Raw genomic sequence first — 21,622 nt, forward strand, 5'->3', positions numbered from 1 at the left:
AGTTGTGGGGCCTCTCAAGTGTACCACCTCCGCCATTGATATAAAAACAAACCAGTACAAGTTACTTGATCTCGACTTCCAAATAAAATTACTATATCATCGACTGTTTGATAATTCACATATCCTGATTACAAACTTCAAAGATCCTCCTAGATTTTTGTAATTCTTGAATAAAATGAGCTCGAAAAAATAAAGTATAATTGTCGATCTTATATATTTTTTAGATATTATCCTATAAACCGACTCTCTGAGATATTATTCTTAACGTGTTTTTTTAAATGTAATAACACATATCCATATTTGGAAATGAGTTTCTTTCTTCTTCTATATCTTCGAGATAAATCAAAATAATACATTCATAGAGCTCAATTCATAAGTGTTTTGTAACTCTTATCTATCGGATTCACGCACGCTCACACATATATATGACGCGCATAAGTAACCTTTGTCCTTCACTCCTTTGCGTCACAAAAATGACAAAAATTCGTGTGAAACGGTCTCACGGGTCGTATTTTATGAGACATATCTCTTATTTGAGTCATCTATGAAAAAATATTATTTTTTATGATATGAGTATTACTTTTTATTGTGAATATCGGTATGATTGATATATCTCACATATAAAGATTCGTGAGATCATATCACAATAGACCTGATCCACAAAAATTCACACATATCACTATAAATGAAAAGTTTTAAATTTTTCATAGTCTCGTTTACACCTTTTCTTCCCCTTCATTGTGTCTGCTCATACTGCAGATATACTAAATCCACCTCATCATGATTTCGCCTATTCTACCGCCAAAGAGCATTGAATAACGCAACGCGTCGACTACACCAAACCATTTCAGTGAACCATTCAACGAAACACTAATTTAATAACACGATCCATCAACTAGCATCATATTATTATATAAAAATTAAATAAACAAAAATANACAAAGCATTTTTTGGTGGAGAGGATGGCGAGTCAAGAAAATCCCTCTTAAATTCTTGCACCCCAGCTCCAAAATATTCATAATTTTCGATTTTCTGATCAGAATAAGCCCTGAAGGAATCCTCCGTGGCGTCAACTTTCTTGCAGTAGCCAGACCTGAAAAACAAACCCCACTTGCAGAAAATCCTTCTGAATGACCTCTTTCGACAGCATGATAGCGTGAAATTCTTTTCACCAAAAAGGGCTTTCTTGACCCACCAGCAGGTGTGGCGGCTCGCCGCTGCTCCACCGGGTTTCTCGGCCTTCGACACGGCGGAGCGGCGGACTCGAACTTGGCCAATGCAAGTGACTTTCGGGGAAGATGGTTCTTGAATATTTCCATTAAGAGCCGCATCGATTTTTCTGCTGCGCGTGTAGAAGATTGGGCTTGTGCGCGATCTTCCTCGGCTTCTGCTCCCCACATTGCTCCTCAAGAATTTCAGCAACGGCGGCGGAAATTTGTCACTCCTGCTTGGACTTGATATCGGCTTCGATAAAGCTAACATCCTTCTACACGAAGCACAAATCTTACGCCGAATCTTGTGATTTTTGCTCGGATCTTTTTATGTTAGTTGTGTTTTCCTATGTTTGTATGCATCTTTTGTTTCGTTGCCAGTATTCGTGCGTGGCTCGTGCGTGGTTGACTGAAGGAGAGGGGTTGCTTCAGGAGAGGGGCCTCGCAAATCGAAATTTTCGATCACTGGAATTAATGAATATAAATAAAAATTTAAAGGCGCAGATATCATGTACATGCGACCACTTGGCCATCTCTTGTTTATGCCACATATAGTATATATTTTTGGATCGATGACATAATATTTATTTCGCGTAATATATGTGAAAAGTTTAAAAGATATAAAATATTACTAAATTTTTAATTTTTAAAAATCAAATTCATTTTATTCATGTTTTAAGAAAAAATATCCAATTGTTAAAAAAAGAGTAATCAGAAAATTTTTACCAAATAAAATTAAATGAATCCTAAACAAACATATTTTTACTTTTTCACTTAGATTTGTATCGACACTTTCATTAAAATCTAGAATTTTATCCACTAAAATATCGAGTCATCCCAAAATTTGTTGGTCCGCTTGCGACAGACGCGATGATGTTTTACATGCAAGTTGTTTGGTATAAGACATCAAAGGGCAAACATTTTCCCACATTGAATCTATCTTGTTCATGATACCTTGGTGAAAAAAAATCGAATACCAATACTGGTTGAAAGGACTGAACGTAACTATGTTAAAAACCCGAGTTAGAGAAAATTGCAATTTTCATTATGTAACTTGACATGGTATGAGTTTTAATCGTGTAACTTGTCAAAGTTTGAGTTTCATATAGTGACTTGATTTTTTTTTTTAGTCATTTTTTGCTGTAAAAACTCTCGTGAGACAATTTGACAGGTCAATTTTATGAAACGAATCTCCGATGCCTGGTTTATGAAAAGCATTACTTTTTATTTTGAAAGTATTACTTTACATTACATGTATGGACCAGATCAATCCGTCTCACGGATATAAATCTGTGAGATTGTCTCACAAGAGACATACTCAAACTTAAGTTACTAGATGAAAAAAAACTTTAACAAATTATATGACTAAAACGCAAAACATAACAATTTATAGGACTAAAATTTCAATTTCTCCCATTCTTTACTAGAATAATTTATCCATATTTGGTTCACTCCCTATGTGTGGCGAAGAGACACGATCTTCTCCTTTGATGAATGAGTGAGCCTAATATTAAAATTTTGGCGAGAACATAACTCCGGTCGCTTCAAGTTGTTATAAAAAAAAATTCTAATCGTTGGATAATTTCACTTTAAACGAAGGTGTATGAGTATTATTATTCCTAGCATATCGTGGTACACACATTGTATGTATTCAATAAATTTTTTTTAAAATGAAGTAATTTTTTATTAAAATAAAATTTATACATTTTTTTGAAATGAAATGGTAATAAATAAAATAAAATATAAAAAAAATGTTGTTATATTATAGGAAAACCGTAGAGTTAATTTGATAATATGGACATTGTTTTACGCATATCCAAAATTACACCATGACAACTTTCAATAGGGTACACGAGTCAGTAAAACAGACGAGCGTTTGATCAATGATCAGTAGTTCGATTCATTCTACCAACATCTTCTTAGGTGAGCTTGTCATATAAAACTTGTTCAATGTAGTTTACCCACTGCGCATCAAAAGATAGCGACCGCGGATTCCCACGTAATAAAAAAAATTTTACTCCATGACTACACTCTAGTTATTGTAATGTGTTATTGCATATAACAGATTATAATTATTGTATATATCTTTATTTTTTTTTATAACCGCGAGAGATTTGGTGGCAATTCTCATCGAGTCACTCACTATATGAGAAGGTGGAAAAAGAAATCTCAATGTGACCGAATTTTATTCTGATCGGGTTTTATATTCAATAATTCGTATTCTTACCTTAAATTTTTTTTATTAGTAATTGTTCTAAATTTTCATATAATTGATATCAAACAATATTTTTTAACTAAAAATATTAGCAATAAATGTTAAATTTACGACCGAAACAATAAAATGGTAATAAGCTGGATCTTGAAGGTTGGTTTCTCGTTTATGACACCCATACTTGTTCATTTATCATGATGCTACCTTAATGTTTTGTATTTTTACTTTTAAACCAAGATGTACGAATGAGTGAAACATTATAATTTGATATATTTATCAATCATTTAAAACAAGGGGAAATTGCATTAATTTTTCTCACATATCTTTGTGTTATCCAAATTTATACTGTCCGTGTAATTTGAGTCATTTAAGTTATCTAAATTTAATACTAAATCTTGTAAGTTTCAATTTATGGCAATATCACCGTTGATGTGACACAAACATGATCACTACGTCAATATCAAGTTGACACCACATTAGCTCTATGTCGAAAAAATAGCCAAAAATTTAAAATATATGAAGATAACAAACTAAAATTGATTTTTTTCACAATGAAAAAATACCGAAATTGCAAAATTGTCGAATATAAAACCAAATTTATAATTTTTTCACACATGTTCATAGTCGTATGGTTTGTAATTTCAAAATATTTTGTTTGTTGATGCTTGGCGTTTATAAGTTACACTATAAAAAAGGTTTTGCTAATCAATTATAGACCATCTAAATCTCGAGGCAATATGAATGTTACAGGGAGAGTTTCAAAAAAGGGATTAATGTGTGCATTTTTTTCCATAAAAAATGATTATTTACGATTTTGATGATCTATATCATACATCCGTAATATATTCTACCAAAACACCCCGATATTTTATGTTCTCGTCCATTAAATTAATATACATTATTATGTGTATGATATATTCATTGAATGTTTGTGATATATAATCTATCTACGAAATCTGCAATAAATATTAAATTAATAAGTATATAATAATATAAATAAAGAATCCAAATTTTATTATATAAAATTAAATATCTGCAACAAATATTTAGCAGCGATTACAGTTGGATTCTCAGCGTTGAGAATTCATATTGCACTGGAACTCCATGTGGCTTGGTACACTCTTTTTTTTTTTAAAAAAAAATTTGTGATCAATTTTTTCTTGTGTCAGAAATTTAAATAATGGGATTTTTTAGGGTTTGAACTTCTAGAGCATCTCTTCATATTTCTTCAAAGTTTTAAAATTTAAATTATGAATTATACAAATTTAACACATTTAATCTGCTTCCTTAAATTTTTTTTTGTTTTTTTTCCCGAAATTGTAAAGATTGGGGTTAAAATAATTTTTGAATTTAATTTGAGTATTTAAATTTAATCTAACACTAATTTAATTTTATTTATTTTCAGAACCACCAATTATTACAATTGAATTTAAATCAAAACTCAGGGCCAGTGCTCTACTAGGGTATAAGGGAAACAGTACATAAACTAAACATTTTTTTAGAACGTGAGATTCCTTTCATAATAATAATAATTATTATTATAATATATAATAGTCTCCCAACCAATTGATCGTTTGACCAATAGTTTTATCAATATTTTTTCGAACGAGTATATTATACAATGTTTGTCCAGTGGTATTTGCATTATTAACGTAGTTTGCATGTTACTGCGTTAGTCGGAGATTTATCAAGCGTGTACCAAAGAGTAACGGATGTGAGTTCTTTCATCATAACAAAAATAATTATAATAAATATTTTAAAACTTAGTTAACAGTCAATTTGGTAGTTGATTCGTGGTCGTAGTCAATAAAAGAGATTTGGGATGCACGTGGGCATGTATATATTATGTTTGAAGACGTATTTGTTTACTCTCAAATCTGTTGATTTCAACCATTTTAAATTTTAAAAAACTTCAATGGGTACTTCAATTCTTTTTTTAATCCTACTATTTGCTGATTTATGTTTAATATATAGACATATATTATACAATCTAACGTTGATGAAGTGTAGATGGATGAGGATGACCGGGTGAATTGGGTTTGAAAATAGTGGGTAATTACATTGGGTCGGGTTGGTTCCAGTCCTGATATATCGGATCTTGGATGAGGGGTGTCCAGGCTCTGGTATGTCTACACACTTAAGATAACATAGATCGTTAGTGAGGTGTCAGAATATTCTTCAGTGTAGCTACTTCGACGCTTAAGTCGGTTAAATGATTTTATATCAAGAGATTTTATAGAGATTATGCGTATTTATTATAAACGTCTCAATGAATTAATATCAAACAAATCTGGTAATTATCGAAGAGAATTCAATGATAACTTTGTTTTCAGTGCCCAGCTGCTACTCATGGCGAGATGTTCGTCCATGCTTCTGTTCACTGATTACTGCAAAGCCTGACAACTCATACCTGCTCCAGCCTAGTCACATCACTCCACGTGTGCTGAAAGACCTCCCAACGGGCAACGATGATCAATACATGGCGCTCCATACCCGTGAGCTTTTACTAACCGGGCTGATCTTCTCTAGTGGGCTTTGCTCAATCTTCCCGGCTTTCCGACTTATCCAAAACCCGGACTAAAGATGACCCGGGTATCTACGGTTATCTCCAGAGGTATCAATGTATATTTGTATTTTGAGTAGGTCTTTCGTGATTAGGTCTAACAGATAAATTTTTTTTAACGAGTCGAAGATCCATATAAAAAATGACTCGTAAGTCGTGACACGATCTCATACTATGTTATGATTTTTGTTGTTTGATTCGCTAGTCGAATAATACATTTTATATGCTTTTTTCCGACTTGATATCATGTTTATTTTCTTACTCCAATTAACTTCTCATTTATAATTTTAATATTTAAACAAATCATGCAAATTTAGATTTTAGTTATTTGGTGATCGCGTTTTTTATATTAGCAGTTTCACAATAATTAAGTGTTAAAAATATATTATAGAAAGTGAAATGTCATACATAAATATGTGATCGCTTTTGCGCAACCACAGCTTTTTTTTTTGTCCCAGTTCGTCAAAGATCTCTAATTATATTCTATCTCCCCCTTCCAAAAAAAGAAGAAAATAATGTAAACAAGAAGCATATGTTTCGCATGTAAAAATCCATATATCATATGGTACACAAATAAATTTAAAAGTATGATATTTATTTTTATATGTGTATATTATTTTGTTAATCATTTTCATCTAGTAAAGAACAAGGGTGAACCTTTTCTTATTTTTCCGGATGAAATTGGAGTTATATATGATCACTTGCATTTCTTATGATAATATCTTCCTTGTGATTAAAACTAATTTCCTTTGTTCATATTCTCGAAAAAATATAGCTTTAAAAAGTTATGTGAATGCGTATGACACTCAAAACTAAAATCAATACTCATTTGAAAAACGAAGTTCATCAAATCCGACATAGAGCATATACTTTCATTGAGGACTAGTTCTTAGACTCCGACAATAATTATTAAATATAAACTTAGTGGATAATAATTATCAATTAATTTCCATGACTAATAATTTTAGTTTTTTTAATTTGAAAATCAAATATGTGAGTAGAATTAAATGAGAAACTTACAACGTAATGATCCAAGGAAAATAATTATAAAGTAGGGGTAATTGCATTTTTTTCCCCACAATTACATGCGCTTAAATACAAAATTATACAGAATTTTTTTAATTATATTATAATTGTTTTTATTCGTAGAAATATCTAGCAACGAAAAATAGATATATATATATACATATACATCCAAATGCACAATTGATTCTTGTTGTGCACATAAACTATCTCGAAAACAGATGACAAGGGGAAACAAATTCCATGTCCGTTTCCAGAATCGGAAAATCTCTGACGTCGTGTACCAAAGAGAAGTAATGTTTCATACAGAAGCTGTATTTGTCTCATCCCGAATTTCTTGTTCGTCGTGGTTGGTTGGAGTTTTATGGACAGTATCTAGTGGACCTTGCGGGATGCCAAAAAGGGTTAATAATATTTCCCGATGGCAATCATCGCAGAGGACGAAATATGAGAAGTGACCCTCTTCCGAAGTCTATGAACACTGGCATTCGGTAGCACACGGGCTATGTGATCAGCTATGGATGACGGAACCACCATATCATCCATTCCCTGAAAACGACCAGTTAAGGTAATGCTTAAACTCAAACTAGTAACCGGGGCACACGCAACGCGTGTCCTGAATACATGTGGCTAATATATTAAATATTCATGATATTACAACATAATGACGTCACAACATAAAGAAGAGAGTTTATTTTTCACAGTGGCTAGTTTGGAGAAGAAATAATATTATTTTTCACGTGAGCAGTTTCCTTATGACGGTGAATATAATATTATTTGTTAAGAAAAAATATAGTATAAAAAATAAGAAAGAGTAAAACAGGAAAAAAAGTTGGCTAAAACCCCAGTTCGAAACTTGCAGTATAGCTTCCTCCACAAATGGTTTTGTGTTACCTTGGCGGATTGATTCTTCTGACATTTCTGTGCCATATTTCCTCAAAGGCAAGCTTTTCAACGAGACTTTTATCCTGGACAAACGAAAGAGTGATATTTACGGGTTCCATTCACGAAGGCCTACTTCAATGACACAAAGTCTGAAAGGCTTAGAGTCGTCTTAATAAAATCAAAGGTGATTGTGGAATATATTATTGATTTTTAACGTTGATGCTCCATCCAATACAAGGGTGGTAGAGAACTGATTTTCAAGTAATCCAGTTCATCAACTATCCCAGGTAGCTAGCTTCTCAATAAATAATCCAACCCCGAAGATATGTATGGTTTGTTCAATCCACAAGGATGCGATATGACTTACCTTCTTTCCAAGTCACACAGATAACCATTTATCTATTCGACCATGCTTCCCAGAGAGGAATGTTTGATGGTGAAAGTAAATGAGGGACTTTGGGAATCTTCGAGCCAGATAGTACAATAATCTTTTTCTCCGTGTCCAGTTGTCCCAAGTTCTCGACTTCTCTTCTTTTGTCATGCTCTTCTAGTATGGATTCACCAATGGTGCAAACATGGCAGCACCTGTTGTCAAAACAATACTGTCAATTCAAAAATTATAACAGGAATCGAAAAGATTATTTCAAGTGTTAGTGTCCCTGCAAAATTTTACCAGCAATTTCATCTGGGATATATTTTAAAGCAGCCCAAGCATGCAACGAGCCACTCAAATATCCTAGAACCCAGAATTTGCCTTTTACTCCCACAGAATCTGCCAATTGTGACATATCCAGAGCCGAAGAATTAAGATTTCGGGTAGCATGAGGATCGCTCTCTCCGAACCAGGAAGATCATAACTAATGACCCTCACACCGAATTCTTCCAGCAACGCCTCTTTGATACCAGGTATGCCTGCCATTTCATTGTTCAAACAGTCCATAGTACTTCAATTTTATTCAATAACTTACAGAAGCCTAATACCTGCAAGTCGAGAAGAAAGGAAACCGTGCGGGATTATAATGGTAAATCTAGCTTTATCGGCCGGAACACCCGTCTCGTGATATGCTATATATCTACCATCCGAAAGCAATATACGCACAGCACTAGGAGGATGTGTAGAAACTTTCTTCATCCTCGAAACGTAACTTTCATAACTACTATTGACATTCAGAACCTCAAAGATTTAGACAAACAAGATGCTTGAAGAACTAGTACGAAATGAATGTCAAATACTTAAAATATAGAATGAAGTCCAATGATACAGAATTTCCTCTGCTCATGTATCCCTGTTCCTTTCAAACCCACAAACATTTAAGATTCAACTCTCTTTATTCTTTACCCTTAACGGGATCACGGTTACTGTTTACTTGGAACAACGAATTTATCCACTAATAATTCAGCGACAAATTGTAACATACCTTTCCCATCATCAAGATTATGTTGCAAGCACCTTGATGTTTACTTACGATTATATTGTCTGATAATCTAAGTCATTTCAATTGATGGATACAAAAATAAACATGATCAAATATAATAAAGAACTACTCTATTGATTCATATTCCTACAATCCAATTTTAAAAATTTACGAATCAACATAATATTTCAAAATTTCAAGCCTTTAGCTTCGAAAACATTGAATTATTCGAGCTCAGTTATAAATTTTAGTTCCAATTGGGACGTGGACGCTCAACCAAATTGGGCTCAGTTATAATTTTTTTTTGTTTTGTCTGATTTTTCAAATATTTTATTTTCAAATTCCAAGTTCAAGTTAAAAGCGCCATGACCAAGGAGCGAGGGCTTTTCATGATAAGACCGTGTTTGGGATGCAAGAAATGAAATATTTTAATCAATTTTTTTGGTGTTTAGTAAACTTTTTGTCTAAAAATTTTATATATTATATTAAAATCAAGAATTTTGAGGAAGATTCTTATAATCATTTATTGATAATAAAACTGAAATATTGCCTTACGTAGTTACTTTTTGTTAGTTTTGAAATTCGTAGTGGTTCGTTTTCGTACTAAGGGACCAAATAAGCAGTTATACACTTTTGTTTTATTATATAATATGATAAAAAAATATACAAGAAATCATCTCACTTATTAAATTTTCAAAAAAACGAAGTTTGAGCTTGAACTTTTGCTGATATCGCAATATAAAAAAATGTTAAGAAAAACTTTAATTTCTTTGATTTTTCCGAGTTTTTTGTACATATTATGAAAATGTGTTGACGTGGTTTACATTTTGCTCATGATTCCCACTAACATAATTTTTAGATGTATTTAAACCTCACTATAATTACTATTTAAATCACTACAATAAATTTAAAATCACTTTAATGTCATGAATTCAAACAAGTCACGTCCAAGAGCAAAGTTAGTTCTTTAATTAATTTAAACATCCAATCAGAAACTAAATTAGGATATTGTGGAGATATTTTCGGTAACCGGAATAGGTACGTATTGAATAAATATTTGGGCCGAACCTAATAATCTGCAAACCACATCAATCAAATATATCGTACAAGGCAAGTTTGTGTGACAGACTAGCTCAATAAGGTTTCGGTAGAGGATAGAACGTCTGATAAATTGGTTATGAATATATATATATATATTCTGCCAACTTAGACACCTTTCGTTGGCTTGTGATTTTTTTTGTTTTCTTGTTTCTTTGAACAAACACGCCCTACACAGTAAGCGGGACGTCCCCTTGTTATTTTCTGAATTCTGACCAAAAAACAAAATAATGGAAGCAATACTCGGGAACACCACACACACACTGTCTCAGACGTTCCAAGTCTACCAAGATTAGTGTTTTCGACTTCATTTCACTATTTTCTTCAGAATTGTGTGAGAGTTACAGCAGTAACAAGTTAGCTGTGACTAATTTATATCTGTGTCAAGAAGGGTTCAAACTTGCGCAGTCTTTTGACTACTTTATTCTTCTTCTTGGTGAGTCTAATGGATGTTTTTTTCCTTGTAATTTGATTTTTTTCCATGTAGGTTCGTTTCTTCTGGCTGTTTGTATGATTTTTTTTTTTATTGGGTTCCATCTTTTTCTGCATATATGTGCTTAAAAGATCGGCTGAGTTTTGGATATGGGAGTTTGTTGAAGATTTTTCAATGTGTGCTGGTTTTTAATAATTTAAAGCTCGAGTATTGGAGGCATAGCTAGTTTTGAACGAATAATGGATGTATATGATTCTGCATTGTTTTGTCTTGAGAGTGTGTTTGTGGGTGTGGATTGTGAAGTGGTAAACAAATTATTTTCGCATACTTATATTTTAGTAGTTCAGAAGAAAAATGGGACATAAATATCTCAATGTGGATTTCGAAACTTCTTCTTTTTTTTTTTAAAAAAAAAGACCTGAAAATATAGGCAAAGATTTTGCAGATGGTGATCAAAATCTTGAAAACTGATTTGTTATATCATTCTTTGGTTTAACACGATAGTAATAACAAGTGAATCCATACTAAAAATTTGTTAAACTAATCTTTCACTTTAATTATCATGTTGAACTGTGCATCTTTTGTGTTCTTGAATATTAAAGCTCTTACTGTTTCTGCTGATTGTAGGTTATACGATTTTCTGCTTTTTATGTTCTCTCAATTATTCTTATTCCTAAACAGCGCGAGCGTTCGAATCCTGGAGTGAAACAGAAGGCAAAATTTATGATATTTGTTATATCATTCGAAAGCTATTTTCATTATTTGTTTACTTTCTTTTTTCCTTCAAATTTTCATATATTCTTTTTTTGTGGTTTTGGTTCGTGGGAGTGAAGGTTGTTTATGTGGTTTTCCTTTCAAGGGATAACTTTGCTTCTACGTGCTTTTCCCATTTAATTTTGTTTTTCAATTGAAAATGGATTAAAGATTGGTATTTTTCCTTGGAACTTTTATTTTTTCCTATGTTATTGGATCCCAAAAATTTTAATTCCTCAGTCAAATTTCTGTCAAGTGTTGCAGAGTTGCAGACATTTATGCAGGCCTCTAATTCTCGGTAAGTTTATCTTACTGTATGATATCCCGCTTTTCTTGGTTTTCTGTTGCTTTTGCTTTGTTAATATGTCAGTTGAAATACCTGCCTCTTTGTATCACTACCCTGTGACGGAAAGGGTATATTTCACTTGAATTAACAAATTCTATGACTAATGTGTATGTTTTATGGCATTGAGAAGTTATAATGATTCAAAAGTGGGTTGTTAATCCTTTTATTGTTAGATAGGGTGGAATAATGTGTTATCCTTCATAGTACGTTTCAAATTTGTTTCTCTTAAAAAAATTGCTCGTTTCTTGCCTGCAGTCCTGGTTCTCTTGATGCACCTCAAAAGGCATCTCTGGTCATGTCACGTACGGTCCAGAAACTCAAAATTCCGGGATCAGAATCTGATCCTGCTCTGTCACCAGATCCAGTTAGCAAAACATCTAGAAACAGAAGTCCCAAGGTTGTTGGTCGTCAATCACCGAGAAGTCCAGCCACTGAGGTATATAGTTGTGAATATTTTACATAACTATAATTATGATATAGCCAAGAATTCACTTCACTAATACTTGGAGGTATGGATTTCAAATCCTTCTGAATTCGACGCTACTTTTCTAAACCACTCTTTAAAAGTCTGTTTTTTGTGCAATGCCACAGAAGAAAAAACCGAGCAGGGTGTCTGAATTGGAGTCTCAGATAGCTCAGCTGGGAGAGGAACTAAAGAAGGCGAAGGATCGGCTGAGCTCCCCCATGTCATTGAGACAAAGTGCGCAGCAGGAATCCGAAGAAGCCAAGGAACAGCTAGCAGCCATGTCTGTTAAACTCGAGGAGACTCAGAAGCAACTTAAGGAACTTTTTGACTCCGAAGAAGCTCGTCTCCAAGAATTACGAAAGATCTCTCAGGATCGAGATAGAGCATGGGAATCTGAACTCGAAGCATTAAAAAAGCAACATTCTATGGACTCTTCTGCTTTGGCTTCTGTTACGAATGAGATTCATAATCTCAAGATTCAACTGGACAGGGTTTCCGGGTCAGAAGTTTCACATGCTAGGCATGCTGAGTCAGCTTGTGTTGAGATACAGAGATTGAGGTGCGAACTCAACGGAAGGCTTGAGTTGGTTGAGAAGTTGAAGACCCAATTAAATAATACCCGGGAAGCTGAAGCTCAGGCCGTTGAAGATGTTAGAAAAGCTCAAACGCAATTGAAAGATTTGAAGATTACTGAAGAAACATTACACTCTAAACATGCTATTGCCATGGAATCCTGCAAAAATTTGATCTTGGAGTTGGAAGATTCAAAAAAGAGAGTAGTTTCATTGGAGGAAGTAGTCAGGAGTCTCCAGTCTAACTTAGGTCCTCACAACAAGATCTCAGCGTATCCTTTTGATGATGTTAAAACAGAAGTCCCGAAAAACGAACTCATGGAATTGAAACATGAAGTTGATCGTTTAAGATCAGCGCTGAAGACTGCTGAAAGAAGACATCAAGATGAATACAATCGTAGCGCCCTTGAGATAAATAATGCCAATGAACTTCTTGAGAATGTGAAATCAGAATCGTTCAAGAAACAACTTGAAATAGAAGCAAAGATTAAAGAGTACCGAGTCAAAGCTGACATATTGAGGGCAAAACTGACTGAAAAAGATAATGCTTTGAAAAGCATTTCACAGAACAAGGGGTTGAGTTTAAAGATCGACGAAAATGCACCAGCTGAGGGAGAATCAGAACTCGAAACAGAGTTAGAGAAGTCAGAATCACTCCTCAAAGATCTGCAGGCATGCTTACTTGAGAAAGAGACTCAGTTGCAAACCATCAGAGAAGAAAACAAAATTCTGAAATCCGAAATCTCGAAGAACGAAACAGAGAGAAACGAAGCAACTAATAAGGCCATTGCTTTAACCGATGCATCAAGAGCAGCCGAACAAGAAGCCTTGATAAAGATTGGATATTTGACCGAGGAATCCGAAAAAAGTCGAAGAAAAACCATGCGTGCTACCGAGCAGCTTGATGCAACTCAAGCTGCTAACGTAGAGATTGAAACTGAACTAAGGAGATTGAAAGTGCAATCAGATCAATGGAGAAAGGCTGCTGAGGCAGCCGCTGCAATGCTCTCTACCGAAAATAATGGTAAATATGTGAAAAGAACAGGTTCTTTGGACTATCACACAATTTCTGGTAAGTTGGGTTCCCCGTATTATGAAGATATTGATGATGACTTCGGTAAAAAGAAAAATGGAAATATGTTGAAGAAGATTGGGAGTGTATTGTTAAAGAAAGGGCAGAAGTAGATCAAAGAAAGTTTCAGGATCCTCATTGCCATTTTAGTAGTTTTTTGCTTTAAAAAAATCAGTGATTCCCCATCTCAAAATGACCATTTTGTGGTGGCACCCAAATTTTATGGCTAAAATTTGATGTAAGATAGACATTGTGTTTGGTTTATTTAAGAGCAGTAACCCCCTTAGAGCTTCAATCAACTATGTCAGTCTTATATAGTTTAATATGGGTAATTTCAAGATGAATTTTATACACAAATTTAAAATGACCAGAGTATTATTATTATTTTTAATTATTTAATTTACACATTTTTTTGTCAAATTTTTTTAAATAGAATATCAAAAAAAGTTGTATTTGGGTCAAGTAAATCGGCTCTTACGCTCACCTAATATTTTGGCCTTTAACATTCTGGGCTTACCTTATTGGACACCAACGTACGTAGGTCCATGAGCTCAAAGACAAACTTCTACATCCTAAAACTATTAAATTATATATTTGATTAGGGTTTTGAAGTTTGGATTTCAGCGGCTGTTCCACTCATCCTCTGATTCCGTAGCCGCCTTCTCTTCGGTCGCTCGATTCTGCAATCATGGGGTACGTACAGATCTCCGGAATGCGTTTCTTTTTTTTTTTTTTTTTTTTTTTTTTTTTTTTTTTTTTTTTTTTTTTTTTTTTTTTTTTTTTCGGCTCTCCGGATTGCGTTTCTTTTTTTTTTTTTTTTTTTTGTGTTTCTCGAATCAATAAACTGTTGGTCAAAGTGGATAAATTGAGTGTTGTTTTGTTCGGTTTGTAGTATCGAGAATTTGATGTTTATTTTTGGGCTCTGAAGTGGTTAAGCATTTGTTCTACGAAAAGAAAGAGAAAAGAACTGGATGTTGCGACCCTCAATGCTTATTTGCATTTGCTAATTTTTTCTATGGAAGAATATTGCTGTTTCGTGTAATATAATGGTAAAAGAGTCATTTTAAAGATTATGTAGGTGAATTTGACGACAAATGAGGTTTTGTTTACTTTTGTCCAATGTAGGGATAGTATCTAATGACACTAAATTGATCCTTTCTTATGTGAGATATAGCACCTAAGGTGCATGGAAGATTTATTTTGATAAAGGGAATTCGGTATAATTTCGAAGATTAGGCGGTTTTCTTGTCAATTCTATTGTTAGTCCAAAGTTTGAGATTTCTGCGTGAGAAAGATTTGACATGATGGATTTTCCATGTACCACACCTGATAAGAAATTGTTTTACAACATTCATGGATAGTATTATTCTTCTCGAGTTGTTTCATTATATTGTCTACTATCTATCATATAGGAAGACACGTGGTATGGGAGCTGGTCGCAAGCTCAAGTCCCACCGCAGAAGGCAGAGGTGGGCTGACAAGGCCTACAAGAAATCTCACCTGGGGAATGAATGGAAGAAGCCGTTTGCTGGCTCATCTCATGCCAAGGGGATTGTTCTCGAGAAAATGTGAATTTTTCATTCCCACTGGCCTTCTAGTTTTTCTTAATCATGTCATACACGTCTTACGGTTTAACATGTCTTACGATTCATTGACATTTGCAGTGGCATTGAAGCTAAGCAGCCGAACTCTGCTATTCGTAAATGTGCCAGGGTTCAACTTATTAAGAATGGCAAAAAGATTGCAGCTTTTGTTCCTAATGATGGTTGTTTAAACTACATAGAAGAAAATGTGAGTTCCTTTTATCAGTTCCTCCGCTTTGATTTACTTAATTGCCCACAGAATAGGAGTTTAAACTTGATATGCTGCTATTTGTACAGGATGAAGTGTTGATTGCTGGATTTGGACGTAAGGGGCATGCCGTCGGAGATATTCCTGGTGTCAGATTCAAGGTGGTGAAGGTGTCTGGTGTATCACTCCTTGCACTCTTTAAGGAGAAAAAAGAGAAGCCTAGATCTTAAGTCATTATCTTTTTTTCCCTGGCTGAGTGATTCTCAAGTTTTTGATGAACTATCGAAATGCTTCAGTCAACTTTGTGAACAATTTATTTCTTTTAATTGTATCAGAGTTGTACCATTGTGGATTTCACTCTGTCATCACTACCTGCAACTTGTCGCATTTTGTTCGGCTCTATAGATGTGGTTCAATATTAAGCCTGGATTTCGGGAATGGTCATTAATATTGAGTGTTTTGTAGGGCATGTAGCTGATAGCTCTTTGGTGAAACATGAAGCTTGCTATGCGAATTTAGCAGATATGAGCCTTGATATACTTGCTAAGAATATGCAACAATGTTTAGATTCACACGTATCGACTATGTATGCATTGTAAGTGAGAAATTTCTAAGAACTAAAGAAATATACTTGTGGATTATTTTATTTTTTCTTGACAATTGTAATTTATCATATAAATATTGTAATAATACCGATTTCAACAAATTATCGGTTTAATGAAATTATTATATTATATAAGTGAATACAATTAAATATTCAAAAAAAAAGAGTAAAATTTGTTAATAAAATATAATTTAAGAAATTTCAAAAATCATAAGGAGAGGCCGAGGTCTGAAATCTCGGGCCCTACCTCTTCAAGTTTTCTGATATAAAAGAGTCAACAAATAACTTCCAGAGAAAAATTTGATCAGGTGTTTTCGGGATTGTGTCTTAGGTCCTTCAACGCGTGGGAGGGTTCTTGATTGGATCAAGCGCCTAGAAATTGCTGAAGAAGCTGTAAAAGGATGGCTAAACGAGATTAAATTTACTCTCTTCAATTCTGGTTATAGTTTGGACTAACTCATTTTATTTGATAAAGAAACGAAAAATAAAATAAAATAAAATTACTCGTGTTGTCATAATTTTGGTGGTGATATGTTTATGTTACTTGAATTAAAATCTGTAAGTATCTAACATTGAGATATGTTTATGTTACTGTATCACAAATAGAGCGATTAGAACAACAAAATTCTTGGTTCAAGCTTTGTTGGACATGTAAAATATTGATTTAGATCTTACAAGACGAATGTGAAAACACACAAACATCAATTTATCTGTACTGTTTTCCTAGAGTTCTCAAAAAACCCAAAATAAAAAAGAAATTCCAAATTTTTTTATTTAAAAAAAGAAAATCCAAAATTTCACGTAGGTGGAACTTACAAAATAGTGGGCCTGTGGGGTACCATTTATAACATGGAAATGGACAAGATGGTGGGTTGGGATTTTAGCACGTGGCTGTTGGCATTCAACTACCATTCTTTTGGGGTTAAAATCAGTGAATCTGCCTCAAATGCGGATTCCCGGGTTAGTTTGCCTCAAAGGCATCACCCATCCTGCCCCTGCAATGAATTTGTGCACAATTCGGGAAACATTTGGCTATTTTCTTTCGCAGAGAGATAGGTAACACTGGTGTGTTAGTGGAACAATTTCTTGGGTAATTCCTTTTTAGCTCTTCACTCTGATTTTCTGCATAACTTTTTTGGTGGGTTTGTGTTTTTGTCCATGAAATTGCTAGTAATGGACTACACAGTTGGGTTGTGGGGATGGAACAGCTTATCAATTTAGTGGGATTTTTTAGATGCTTGCTTTATGTGTATTGTTTTGTTTGAATTTGAATGCTGTGCATGCAGGTGGAGAAAAAAGACTTGATGTTCAAGTGGAGAGAACAGTGGATTTAGGTATTTCCTGGTTAGTCCATCTTCAATCTCCAACTCCTTACCACTCGTGGAGAAAATTGTTGATTCTATGAGCACATGATTCTTCCAAATATATGTTCTTTAACTTGTTTAAATGGGGAAGTAGAAGCTGCCATTGGTAAGGGATGGAACTAGGATTTTAATTTAATACCTTTTTGTTGTTACCCTCGTAAAAGGAAAGTGGAATTCTTTTTTCAATGGATCGTTGTTTTAATTGTTAAAAAAAATAATCTTTCGGTCAGAGAAGTGACTCTGTTCAGACTCGGCCTAACCATGATTAAAGAACTGATTGCGTCGGTTCCAATAAAAGGTGAAAGTGGGAACGATTTGTTTGTTGATAATTCCCTTCGGTCCAGATTCTAACCCAAGTTTAATTGGTCAAATATTGATGGTTGAGAACAAAATAGCAGGCTGGCAGCAAGAGCCAAGAAGGATTATCTAACTATTTTGAAACGACTGATGATCGGCTTGTGTTACAAAGTTAGCTGTTTTGTTCACTTTTAGGACGTGAGCTTGATCTCATGTACAATGTGAATTTATGCAGAAGAATATTTGCTGTAACGACAATTATGACAAAAGTTAATGAAGAGGATGAAACTGCAATTAAGAAACCAATAGCCAGGAGGCCAGGCCTCTCCCATCATAAATCTTTATCGGAGTTGCTTTCAGATGCAGTTAAGGATTCTTCACCTGCCGATGTTTCTGAAACTGCAGTTATAGCCATAAGACCGAAGACTTTCCGGTTCAAGCCAACAGGGAAGGTAGTTACTTCTTTCAAGGCCCTTTATTTTTATTATTGTCTGTGCAGTTTTTTCATTCATATTCTCCATGTTTTGGCATCCGATGATTCCAGGTGGAGATGTTGGCCCCAAAATCAAATGCTACATCAAATTTGGTTTACAAACCAATTGCTAAATTTGTAACGAGTGCAACTCTTTCCATCTTGGCAAGTTTGGTTAGTATAACATTTTTATATTTTCAATCTTCTTCTGAGATTAATTGTTGTACAGTTGATGATTCAGTATAAGAGTAAAATTTCCTAAATTTTTGGTTATCATTTTTTATTCTTCAACAGCAGAGTTGTGACATTTTTAGACCTACGCACACGCAAGTATCAATTCAGTTCAATAATTATTTTGCAACGATCAAGTTTACTATTTCTTCTACCTATATCTTCCGATTTAATATTTACATGCATAAAGTTCCAAAAATGTTGCTCCAACATGGTTATGGAACTAAAAATGACTCGTGACCAAAATGTTTTTAGGAATAAATTTTTGCATTTGTTGCAAAGGTATGTATTTTATGAACTTGTACTTGACCAGGGGAGTAATGTCATTAATTCCAGACAAGAAAATACTGAGGTTGGTTCATCTATTAAAATATCAGAGTTGATGAGAAATGATGTGCTAGAAAATTCCAAAGAAGACAAACGTTTCTTGCTACCTTCTAACAATGAGGAGCGAGCTTCTTCTGATGGACATAGCTGGAGGAAATATGGACAGAAAGAGGTTAAGGGAAGTGAGTATCCACGAAGTTATTACAAGTGTACATACCCGAATTGTTTGGCGAAGAAGATGGTAGAAAGAACACTTGATGAGCAGATTGCGGAGGTGGTCTACAAGGGTGAGCACAACCACTCAAAACCTCAGGGACCTGCGTGTGATTCTGCTCAAATTGAGGTAAACAGTTCCGTGTCAAATAATCAAAAGGCTGATAGAATTGAAGGGCTTACAAGTGAGTCTAAAGATCAGATTACCATGGAGTCATTCACCCAATCAGATTTTGTTGGTGCTTCTCCGAGAATCAATGAAACAGTTATGGATGTATTGTTCTATGGTAGTGCCTCAACTTCCAATGATGCTGAGAAAGGGGAATGGGAGGAAGGAAGTGAAGCTTTGGAAGCGGAAGATGATGGCTTTAAAAGCAAAAGAAGGTGACAGTTATTTTACTCTGGCACTAGGATATGTAAAGAGATGCAAAGAAATCAAATCGAGCTTAATGGTATTTTTTTTGCTTGGCTTGAGATCGTATGCTTTAGCTTGCTTCAAGCTGGAAGAATAAACTATCTTGAGCTTGAGTTTGGTACTAAAAATTCGAATTCGAGCTTGATTCTTTTAATTTGAACCTGACTTCTGAGTTTTATTAGGTAAAAACTTGAATTCAGGTTTGAACTTCTGAGCTTATGTAATTTGAAATATATTTCTAAAAAATGAATATAAGCTCACGAGCCTGAAGAGATATTGAAATAATATTTTGGGCTAAAATAATATGTAATCAAATATGATAGAACTTAGCCAAGTTTGATATTTTCGAACATGAATTGAATAACGTTTGAAACTAGCTCGAAAAGCACCGAACGCCAATACCGTTGCATTCCTACTCATATGTGAACTTTTGATATTTGAATTCACACAATAACAACAGCATTCTGAGGTTTTGGTTTTATACTGCAGGAAATGCCAGATCCAATCACTAAAAGCAGGTACTGCGGAGAAAGGCACGCCCGAGCCTGGGAATGGTGTTCAGAACAATGCGGATTCTGATATCATCGGGGATGGATTTCGATGGAGAAAGTATGGCCAGAAAGTTGTCAAGGGAAATTCATACCCAAGGTTAGTATTAAATTTGCCAACTTCATGGGCATCTTCCCCTGGTATATAAATTAAATGCGTGTCTAGAAATTTAATAAAATATTGGGACATTTTAGTAGATCAAGTTGCTTGATTTTTGTTAGATCATGTGATATACAATAAGCATGAGCTATCATGCATTAAAAATGTCAAAAAGTTGCTAAAATAATTATTGCAACAATTTTTATAAAAATGGTTTAAAATTCTAATTTATAGAGGAAAAACACTTCCTCCTTCAATTATTTTTTTAGCTGATTCTTTTACTTGATGAATTTCGGATACTATCATTATTCTTTAAAATTACTGGAATCTTGCCATGCAGTGCACAGTAATTTACATAACCAGTTAAGTGTGTCTTCTGATACAATTTTTGGGGAGTGGGAATCGTCATCGAACTAGTCAGCTCTTTTCGAGTGTGGACAGTGCCAATCAAGACATGGCATCAGGTTCCGTTTGTTGGCTCTTAGGTTATGGTGTGTTTCATTGCCCTTGCAGGAGTTACTATAAGTGCACCAGCCCCAAGTGCAATGTGCGGAAGTATGTCGAGAGAACTTCGGAAGATCCCGCCACTTTCATAACGACGTACGAGGGTCGACACAACCATGAAATGCCAATCAAAATTGCAAATTCAGAGGCATCGAATACAAGGACAAGGAACAAATCTTGAATCAACGCCTACAAATATCTCGAGACATCAGCCGGATGCGAATCTAGGATGCATACATATATGCCTACACATGAGGATTACTTCTGTGTTTAACAAATTCTTGAAAATGGCTAGTTGATATGATACGTTTCTTTTCTTTTCTTTTTCTTTTTCTTTTTCGTTTTCATGTTTTGAAAATTTCGATAGACTAGTGACATTCAAAGTTAACCCAAGTCACCTTGATTTGCTGCTATTCAACCCTATTATATATAATGTATAATTTTGTGGGTTTTATTGCCTTTAGTCTTTTGCGTGAATTCGATTGATCTGCCAAAATTTTAATTACTTACACACACATATCGAAATTATTTATTTAGAGTTTATAAATTCACAAGCACAAATATGTCATTGGGAATTTTTTAAAAATTTTGTTTTAAAAAAAATACTATATTACACGCGCGCACACACACACTCTCTTTTACATGTTAGCATCGGACGTTTTAAGTTTGAATATGACCAATAAATCTTGGAGTAGGTATTTCGTAAA

At 34.2% G+C, this 21,622-nt stretch overlaps 4 protein-coding genes and 1 pseudogene across 8 annotated transcripts; 3 read left to right on the forward strand and 2 right to left on the reverse strand.

The window, feature by feature from the left end:
- Positions 1 to 795: 795 nt before the first annotated feature.
- LOC140965785 (uncharacterized) lies at positions 796 to 1,482 on the reverse strand. The gene is made up of 2 exons (XM_073425967.1): positions 941 to 1,482; positions 796 to 832 (listed from the first exon to the last, which is right to left on the reverse strand). The coding sequence occupies exons 1-2, from the start codon at positions 1,480 to 1,482 to the stop codon at positions 796 to 798; spliced, it is 579 nt and encodes a 192-aa protein (XP_073282068.1).
- Positions 1,483 to 7,414: 5,932 nt separating this feature from the next.
- LOC140965787 (uncharacterized) lies at positions 7,415 to 9,302 on the reverse strand (annotated as a pseudogene).
- Positions 9,303 to 10,593: 1,291 nt separating this feature from the next.
- On the forward strand, positions 10,594 to 14,392 carry LOC140965828 (interactor of constitutive active ROPs 2, chloroplastic-like). 4 transcript variants are annotated; one of them, XM_073426032.1, is made up of 4 exons: positions 10,594 to 10,843; positions 11,850 to 11,891; positions 12,195 to 12,375; positions 12,531 to 14,391. In XM_073426032.1, exons 2-4 carry the CDS (start codon positions 11,872 to 11,874, stop codon positions 14,160 to 14,162), a joined length of 1,833 nt encoding a protein of 610 aa, XP_073282133.1. In that variant the 5' UTR covers positions 10,594 to 10,843; positions 11,850 to 11,871; the 3' UTR covers positions 14,163 to 14,391. The 4 variants fall into 4 exon arrangements, with proteins under 4 accessions (XP_073282133.1, XP_073282131.1, XP_073282132.1 ...); XM_073426030.1 differs by having other exon boundaries at positions 10,595 to 10,843; positions 10,972 to 11,891; positions 12,531 to 14,390; XM_073426031.1 differs by having other exon boundaries at positions 10,595 to 10,843; positions 11,468 to 11,891; positions 12,531 to 14,390.
- Positions 14,393 to 14,594: 202 nt separating this feature from the next.
- Positions 14,595 to 16,197, forward strand: LOC140965782 (small ribosomal subunit protein uS12). Its single transcript, XM_073425965.1, has 4 exons — positions 14,595 to 14,742; positions 15,462 to 15,617; positions 15,714 to 15,840; positions 15,930 to 16,197. The coding sequence occupies exons 1-4, from the start codon at positions 14,738 to 14,740 to the stop codon at positions 16,068 to 16,070; spliced, it is 429 nt and encodes a 142-aa protein (XP_073282066.1). The 5' UTR covers positions 14,595 to 14,737; the 3' UTR covers positions 16,071 to 16,197.
- A 1,162-nt stretch (positions 16,198 to 17,359) lies between these two features.
- LOC140965777 (WRKY transcription factor 44-like) lies at positions 17,360 to 21,365 on the forward strand. Of its 2 annotated transcripts, none has more exons than XM_073425961.1 (7): positions 17,360 to 17,534; positions 17,731 to 17,778; positions 18,341 to 18,557; positions 18,650 to 18,751; positions 19,122 to 19,732; positions 20,253 to 20,411; positions 20,925 to 21,365. In XM_073425961.1, the coding sequence occupies exons 3-7, from the start codon at positions 18,366 to 18,368 to the stop codon at positions 21,094 to 21,096; spliced, it is 1,236 nt and encodes a 411-aa protein (XP_073282062.1). In that variant the 5' UTR covers positions 17,360 to 17,534; positions 17,731 to 17,778; positions 18,341 to 18,365; the 3' UTR covers positions 21,097 to 21,365. The 2 variants fall into 2 exon arrangements, with proteins under 2 accessions (XP_073282062.1, XP_073282061.1); XM_073425960.1 differs by having other exon boundaries at positions 17,362 to 17,534; positions 17,731 to 17,788.
- Positions 21,366 to 21,622: the final 257 nt, after the last annotated feature.

Source organism: Primulina huaijiensis, unplaced genomic scaffold (genome assembly GCF_012295235.1).
Source record: "Primulina huaijiensis isolate GDHJ02 unplaced genomic scaffold, ASM1229523v2 scaffold14403, whole genome shotgun sequence".
In the NCBI taxonomy this organism is placed as follows: Eukaryota; Viridiplantae; Streptophyta; class Magnoliopsida; order Lamiales; family Gesneriaceae; genus Primulina; species Primulina huaijiensis.

Bases quoted from the DNA above. Each gene is read 5' to 3' on its own strand.
- LOC140965782 (XM_073425965.1), top strand. The intron at 15,618-15,713 runs GTGAATTTTTCA...TGACATTTGCAG, and splicing joins GGGATTGTTCTCGAGAAAAT to TGGCATTGAAGCTAAGCAGC. The intron at 15,841-15,929 runs GTGAGTTCCTTT...CTATTTGTACAG, and splicing joins TAAACTACATAGAAGAAAAT to GATGAAGTGTTGATTGCTGG.
- LOC140965777 (XM_073425961.1), top strand. From the start codon at position 18,366: ATGACAAAAGTTAATGAAGAGGATGAAACTGCAATTAAGAAACCAATA. The intron at 18,752-19,121 runs GTTAGTATAACA...GTACTTGACCAG, and splicing joins TTTCCATCTTGGCAAGTTTG to GGGAGTAATGTCATTAATTC. The intron at 19,733-20,252 runs GTGACAGTTATT...TTTATACTGCAG, and splicing joins GGCTTTAAAAGCAAAAGAAG to GAAATGCCAGATCCAATCAC.
- LOC140965828 (XM_073426030.1), top strand. From the start codon at position 11,800: ATGTTATTGGATCCCAAAAATTTTAATTCCTCAGTCAAATTTCTGTCA. The intron at 11,892-12,194 runs GTAAGTTTATCT...TCTTGCCTGCAG, and splicing joins ATGCAGGCCTCTAATTCTCG to TCCTGGTTCTCTTGATGCAC. The intron at 12,376-12,530 runs GTATATAGTTGT...GCAATGCCACAG, and splicing joins CGAGAAGTCCAGCCACTGAG to AAGAAAAAACCGAGCAGGGT.
- LOC140965785 (XM_073425967.1), bottom strand. From the start codon at position 1,482: ATGTTAGCTTTATCGAAGCCGATATCAAGTCCAAGCAGGAGTGACAAA.